General features: G+C 41.8%; 1 protein-coding gene across 1 annotated transcript; it reads right to left on the bottom strand.

The window, feature by feature from the left end:
- Positions 1-1,595: 1,595 nt before the first annotated feature.
- Positions 1,596-7,647, bottom strand: LOC119119571 (glutathione synthetase-like). The gene is given in 14 exon segments (XM_037245975.1): positions 1,596-2,117; positions 2,263-2,452; positions 2,664-2,745; positions 3,075-3,269; positions 4,013-4,082; positions 4,412-4,489; positions 4,636-4,716; positions 4,896-5,012; positions 5,225-5,361; positions 5,718-5,793; positions 6,194-6,247; positions 6,249-6,337; positions 6,463-6,616; positions 7,373-7,647. Coding segments are annotated over 13 exon segments (1,425 nt in total). The 5' UTR covers positions 6,595-6,616; positions 7,373-7,647; the 3' UTR covers positions 1,596-1,993.
- Positions 7,648-7,973: the final 326 nt, after the last annotated feature.

Genomic DNA, 7,973 nt, shown 5'->3' with positions numbered 1-7,973 from the left:
ACACACACACACGTGCGTGCGTGCACACACACTTGATTCACACTTAAGGGAGAGAGGTCACTGACTAACTGGGACAAAGCACTTGTGTAACAGGCTTATTACAGCACAATTGTTGAGGCAGACTTGGAGCTGTTGATAGGGAATTAAAGCAAGATCAAAACCAAAGCAGGGAGATGTCGGCTGCAACACAACAGCCGGTTGTAAGATTTCAGCACCCCTGTCCTAGTATTTATTACTCGTGCGAAAACACCTGTCATGATTTTGCAAGCAATTAAAAAGGACTTAGCCCTGGACTGATCCGTATCCCAGTGACAACAGGTTCAAGGGACAAAAATCACAAATGTTTCTTCCGTTTTGTTCTTTTTCTTTTGGGGCTCTTACGGCAAAAACAAATGGATGGCATGGGTTTCCTGTGGGACATGATTTGATGCTGACAGACTTCACTGGCAATGACCTTTGTTTCTGTTTGATGACCCCACTGCCCCCCACCCAGAGGAATGTGTCGCACTTGCAAGTCAACACTATTAAGGGTAAAAAAATAACAGGAAGACTCCGAGAATGGAAGAGGTTTTCCGGTAAGGAAGGAGCCATATGAGCTGTACCTCATTTATGAAAGGTGTTGGTAATCATACAATGATCAGACATTATTAGGTGTAAATTTAGATGACCACAAAAAACCTATGTATTCGTGTTCATCCATCCATCTGACCGTATATATATTCCAAATCGCTTATGCTCGCAAGGGCCACCGCTCGGGTGAGCCCATCCCTTATGCTGATGTAAAAAAAATACCTTTGCTTTTACTGCCACCCAGTGAACTATTTGCAAAACCACAAGAGTCATCATAGAAATAATGGTAGACCATTTAATCACTAATGCAGTATGTACGCTTCACAGATCAAATACCATACCAGCAAAGGGTAATTTAAGAGAAATTAAGAGGAGTAAATCTTGTTTTTTTAAACAACTTCTTGGATAGCAGTTTATCATTATGGTACAATTAACATGGAAATATTTACTCTTGATCGCATAAGTGCTATAAATTTTATTCCACATCATTAATCCAATTCACCTCATTTCATATACACATATTCCAGGTATTCATATCATTAGCCCCCATTTTTTTCCTTGCACAATTTTTTACACAGAAATCCTCTAGGAACTCTACGGATTATGATTGGCTTTAGGTCAGAGCGCTGCCATTGCTAAGTGTCATTAGTCAATCAATGGTTTCAGATTTAAAAGTTCTTACACAATTAGTTTTGCCACATTTTAATCACAATTTATGTTTTTGTTTTTTAAAAAAGCCACTATACATGGATATTGTCCAAACCGAATGACAACTAAGCCTAGGGTTGCATGTTGAAAAATGGCAAATGCTTGGATGTTGCAGCAGATAATGAGAAAAGGCAACAATAAATAGTTTTTGTTATTTTAAGTCATGCCAACCTTCTTAATAAAATTGATGCAATGGTGGAACTTGTGTTCATTATCGTGCCAATTTAAGTTACAATTTAGGTGTCGAATGGCAAGTTTACAATTGATTGATTGATTGATTGATATCTTTATTTCGAACATCCAAAACAAAAAAGAAAATCTGTCAATTCATCTATCCATTCTCTGCCAACTGCTTATCCTCACTAGGGTTGCACACCACACACGGTACATTCAAAACTGTTATACCCGTGATTGGTTCTCATCAAGTGTGGGGTCTCTTGGAGTTTGAAAGTCCACCAATTTGTTTCAAATCTTGCTGTGTGAACCAGACTTTAGGCAGAATTCATTGTCAGGGCCATAAAATGATTCCTGGGAGAACAACGGGGCAGGAAGGTCAAGGACAGACACGGCCGGAAGCAGAAGATCAATCCATTGAAAACTGTTGTGGCATCTTGTATCCATGTGCATTGAACAATATGCCAATGAGTGAGTCATCACCAGAGCAGCAATTAGGCAGTGTTAAATAATGGCGGAGAATTGTGTCAAGTACAGGTACTCAGAAGAGGAGCACGCTGTCCCGGACAGCCGCTCCTGAAGCTACACCACCGTCGGAGTATTCCGTACTCTTGGTCCTCATAAGATAGCCCACACAATCATTCATCAGCATGTCTTTACCATGCCTGCACAAAAACGGCATGTGAGGATTAAATAAGAAACCATTTGTTGTCTGTTCAAACTCCTGAGCCCGATAGTAGCAATGTGAAACAAGCGTCCAAATGTGCCAACAATACAATTATAGACAAAATGAATAGTGACTGTGCTTACCTGACATAGGTTCCAAAGAAGCCCAGTTCACTAACACAATTACTAATTTTGAGGGGCTTGCCCATTCTCAGCAGGTAGTTCGGTGTAGACTCGGGCTGGATTTTATCCATCAGTATATGGGCCATTCTCGCTGCACTGCTCTTCACTTTGCCAAGAACCTCACAGATTTCTTGTCCGTAAATATTGTTCCCTTGAAGGAAAGAATTGTGATTATTCCGTCGGTCCGCCCACCCGTCTGTCCATCCGCCCGTTCGTCCGCCCACCTATCCGACCACCAACCCACCCACCAGTATCTTTGAACATGTAAGTGCAGAGGTTGAGTAATGCAGAAAATGGATAGATGTTAAATGGATAGCTGTTTTGCAGGATGAAATGAATGACTTTTTATGTTTTAACTGTACCTCCTCCCTCTCGCTGAGGTTTCAGGACAAACCGATCCGGCGTCGCCAAAGCCATTTCTATAGCTTTATCACCTTCTGCTCCCTTTAATTAAACACAAACAACAACAAAAACCAATTTTCACATGAAAGCCTAGTAAAAACTTCCAATATATTACTTTGCATGCCACAAATAGATTATTAGAAACACACATGCCAGGCCAGTAAAGGCCTCGTCTCCTTTGGAGGATGTTTCAACGGCCGCTGTTATCTCGTTATGTGAAACAATGAAGACAGTACTTCAGATCTCAGCATAGTCACAAACAGCATCATTGAACCGAGTGTGTACTGGTAGTTGGGAATTTGAATGAAACATGTTGAAGATTTCTTCAGAGCACTGTGCACCATGTTGCAAAGCATCAGGTTCTTTCTCACAATGTCCAGAGAGTAGAGGCCAGTAAAGGTGGCCCTAAGTTGCTCCACTACTTGCGGCTGGTCTGGAAAGAATCGTTCCAGAACACCTGGCTTGGCAAGCACCTGCTGGACCTTCTTAGTTCCAGCCAGGTGAGTGCTGATATCGGGACATTTCACAGCCAAGGAGCCCTCCATCATCAGACGAGCATCCCATGCCTATAAATGAAAAAAAAAATGGAGTTGGAACAAATGAAACCTGTATGGCAGCCATAGCCAAGTATGGTTTGTTTGCACATGTTAGGGATCCCGAGAAGTGAATGAGTATTTTTGTTATGGCGTCGTTGTGAGTGGATTCCTGAGCGCCCAGGGCACTATCCAGGAGGAAACAAAAAGCCTTAAAGAATAAATCAAGATGATGGGCCCTAAGGATGGCCTGCCCAATAAGGAGAAAGAGCCACATGGACTGTCATGGAAAGACAAGTTCCAATTGAAGCAGGCTGGCAGTGAGAAAACATATCAGTGTGTTGAAAAGGCTGGACTGAAAGACAGCACAGAGGCGCTAATCATAGCATCGCAAGAATAGGCACAAGATCAGTCAAAGCTTGGGTCTACCAGATCAGAGAAGATCCCAGGTGTAGGCTCTTGTCCTTGTATAAGATCAGCCCGTTTGTAAGGGACTGAAAGCAAACCTCCCCATGAAACGTGAAGAAGTAAAGATGAGCGTCTGCATTGAAAATATTTTCTTTCAAAGGCTGATCCATCATGATTTGTCGATATGTGTGTCCTAAGGATGTTCAAACAAACTGGTGTGTCAGCATTTTTAGTAAATGAGGCCCATTGCGGATTGATTTTGGAGGGTTCCAGAATTGTTTTTAGCGTTAAAAGTATATCATGTAGCCTACATGACTCTGATCCAAATTTTGTATGGTTCACCTTTAAGAAAAACAGCGAGCCATTACCTTTTCAGACTTGTAGTGCTGAGGCATATAACCGTGCCTGAAGTAGACCACCGCAACTTCCAGATGATCACTGAGTTTGTGGGAGGACAGAACTTTAAAATGACAATGTCATGCCTCGTCCCCAGTTTTGTTAATCCCTGTCGGAGCATTGTGTTGATGTTGAAGCTCACGGTCACGAGGTTTGTTTGGTTCCTGTCTTTTGTTTCACGTTTTTGTCGGTCAGTCCTGTTAGTTTTGTTGTTAAGTCACGTCAGTTTGCCGAGTCTGTCTTTTGAGTTTGCTACAATAAACCCTGGTCCAAGCTGCACTTGGTCGCCCTGCTCCATTCCTCTCCGTTCGTGACAGACAAGCAAAAAGATGCTGTTCTCCGTGTGGGATATTAATGGACAGAACACTTACACAAATAGTCTCTTGTCCCCATCTAGGCGTCCAGATTCAGAGATATCCTCAAAACGCTTTCGTATGGTGGTAATATTCCTGAAACATATTTTGAGATTATCACTAAATGGAAAAAGGGCCAGTGTGCAAAGAATGAACTTCGAAGCAAACCTGAAAAGGTTTTGTTTTAAACGACGTCAACAATTAATTCTGGATATATAAGAGCTCAAGTAATCACACCTTACCCTTTCCACAGCTCATTCTCAATTACTCGTTGATCCATAATATTGATCTCGTTCTCCTTCACCACGAACATGACAACCGCCCTTTAATGACAACAGAGAATCTGTTTAGCCCTTTACCGCTTCACAAACATATTCTACATTAGGGGTACGGAGTATAACCAGGGAAATGTTAAGTATTCTTATTTAAATGTGCTTATTTCAAAAATGAAAGCTTGGCAATGGCGTGTGTGTTGTTTTTTTGGGGTGTTCCGTGGACATACCTCTTTGATCCATAGAGCTCCCAGGCCTTAGCCAAAGCCTTGGCCAGACCCACCGCAGGGTTGTTGTCGATGATGCGCTGGCTCTCCTCCAGCTTGCCAGCCACCTGAAGAATGTGTCTGTTGTAAACAAGATGTTTGTCATTGTTAACAGGAATTTAGATAGGAAGGTAAGATAAGAACTTCAGAGCAAACTTTGAAGTCAAACACAATTTGGATTTTGAAACTGTTGTGACAATGAAAGCATTTTGTTCAGATTTTCAACATCGGGGGCTTTCTGGTATATTCATCCAAAAGCCTTATTTACATGAATTAAACATATGAAGTCTTACCTGTGTACATCTGAAATGTGAGAGGCCATGCCCCCACCTGCAGCAGCAAAGGTGTTGATCTCGATCTGTTTCAGAGATGTGTGTCCATTCTCCTGGTCCCACATGTAGTCGGATCGATTCAGACCCAACACAAGTGACTTGGAAGAAGGCAAGGTCAGATACATCAATGTGGACTACTGCGTAAAACTACACAAAGAATGCAGCCTGATGCCTGAAAAGCAGCCACTGCGCATTGGCTGATATTCCAAGCACAGCTCCACTAGAAATATAATGATGTACTGTTGTAGTCAGTCCACTGTGTCAGAGTGCACTTGACTACAGCAGGATGCGTTGTTTCACTTAATTAAGTCAGAATAATTCATCCGTTGTTGCTGGTAGGCATGGTTGAATATTATATATTGATTTATTTCTCTGGCAAAAGTTGGCCCGCCCACTTTTCATCATCTTTTCAGCACTCCTTCAAAATTTCTGGCTACGTCCCTGACTTGCGTACCTGCAACCTTCCATTTTTAAGGACCTGCCGATGTATCTCGAACAGCCTTGCAGTGAAATCATCCACAGAAACGGTGCTAGAAGATGACAATGTTTAAATAGAATTTGTTATCCTTTGCAATAAATGAGTATAGATCATCTGACAATGCTGTAAAAAATAATGACTTTTAAGGGAAATGTTTGTATTTTCCAGTAATACTAAATTGCCCCTCGGTGTGAGTGCGAGTGCGGATGGTTGTTCGTCTCTGTGTGCCCTGCGATTGGCTGGCAACCGGTTGAGGGTGTCCTCCGCCTACTGCCCGATGACCGCTGGGATAGGCTCCAGCACGCCCGCGACCCCCGTGGGGACAAAGCGGTACAGAAAATGGATGGATGGATGTTCTGTTCAACTATACATAAAAATATCTCTCATACTTTCTTATAAATGTATTCAGCTATGAAATGTAATTAAACTCCAGTATGGAGCCAGCATCCTACCTGGCAAGAGCCTCTTCTAAGAAGTCAGGATCCTGGCTGATTTTATCCACAAGTGTTGTAGTGAGTTTGCACTGCCACACCTTGGAGGAAAAGAGCTCTTGGTACTGGCGTGGGGAAGAGAGTGATAGGAGCATACGTCACCTCCTGAAAAACAAAGAGCAAAAGTGAGCACGTTCAACCCCTCCACAACATTTTGTAAAAATTGTTTGAGAAGTTCCATGTAACCATGGAAACATTTTAAATTTTTCCAAAAAAGTGGAAAGTCTCACCTCTGACGAGTTGGGGGATCTTTCAAGCCTCATAAGAATACCATGTGCCAATGCTGATTCTTTTGCCACTTGTGCCAGTTCATCGATTAGGGTTGTGTTCATCAGTAACTCATTTCGTACCCCGTTAGCCATTCTGAGAGTTAAGAGTTAAGATCTGTAATACACAGTCAAAGCGAATGCTGCATTCTGATCACATGTAAAGAAGGATGCAGATTTGAAATTAAAAACACCGGGAACATGCGGCTTATCCAATTCACCGGTTTACATCAATCTAAATTGTAAAACTTGATTTTAATATCCAGTTTATTATTCAATTGTAATTATATTAAATTATTAAAAAATGACAGTTCGTCATTTATGTAAAATTACAGTATAGTCCATAAAATACAGATTAGTCAACTCAAAACACCTGAACCACGATTTTACATGAAGTTTGGGTCCAGAATTTGGGAATCGCGTTAACCCTGAAAGCGCGTTATTTAGAAAGTCTTGAAAGTGTAATAAAAACAGAGCCATACATACGAGTGTATTGGAGAATTGCAAGTCAAGTCAAGTTTATTTATATAGCCCTAAATCACAAGCAAGTCTCAAAGGGCTTCACATAAACAAAACAAATAATTGACAATTATTCTCAAACATCCCCTGATCATAAACTCCTAGGAGGGGAAGGAAAAACTTTAAAAAAAAAAAAAACCCTACTGGGGAAAAATGAGACACCTTGAGAAGGGACCACAGATGGGAGGATCCCCCTTCCAGGATGCCCAGGCTGCAATGGATGCAGAGAGGGCACATAGAATACATAATATAAAAAATCAAAGAAAAAGTGGATGTCCAATTCAAAGTGAAGAGCTGCAGGAGGTGCCCTTGATTGTTGCAGTATAAGCAGTCATAAAAATCAAACAGCCCTTACCGATTGCTGTCTCTGTGGTCACAATGGAGTGCTGTTCCGACTTCTGATCAAATGCCTTTAAATTTGTCAAGGAAAAGAAATCACTTGCACTACGGTTTATGAGCTAGTCATTAAGGTTCAAACGGTCTTTGTGTAGTCAATTTGAAAGTGTAAGTAAAAGTTAAAGTGAAGTCAATTTGAAAGTGAAAGTAAAAGTGAAGTAGATAGCAGTATCCACTAAACAAGGTTTTTTTCCTGAGTTTGTTTGAAATATTTTTATATTTAAGGCTACAGTCCAGGGTTGGCCAACCAGTCAGAGACTAAAAGCCACATTTTTTACAGTGTTATCGCAAAGAGCCACATCATACACATGAGCACACATGAACATCACCCCATCCCTTCCTCTTGCACACACACACACACACGCACGCACGCACGCACGCACGCACGCACGCACACACACACACACACACACACACACCCCCCCCCTCTGCTCAGCCAAATTTATTGTGTGACATTATCATGTTAGGGTGAGAAGCTCGGTCATCCGGGAGAGACTCGGAGTAGAGTCGCTACTCCTCCACGTTGAGAGGAGCCAGATGAGGTGGCTCGGGCATCTCAT

Source organism: Syngnathus acus, chromosome 2 (assembly GCF_901709675.1).
Source record: "Syngnathus acus chromosome 2, fSynAcu1.2, whole genome shotgun sequence".
Taxonomy (NCBI): Eukaryota; Metazoa; Chordata; class Actinopteri; order Syngnathiformes; family Syngnathidae; genus Syngnathus; species Syngnathus acus.
Note: the sequence above shows the minus strand (reverse complement) of the source record. Positions and strands in the feature narration are given on the sequence as shown.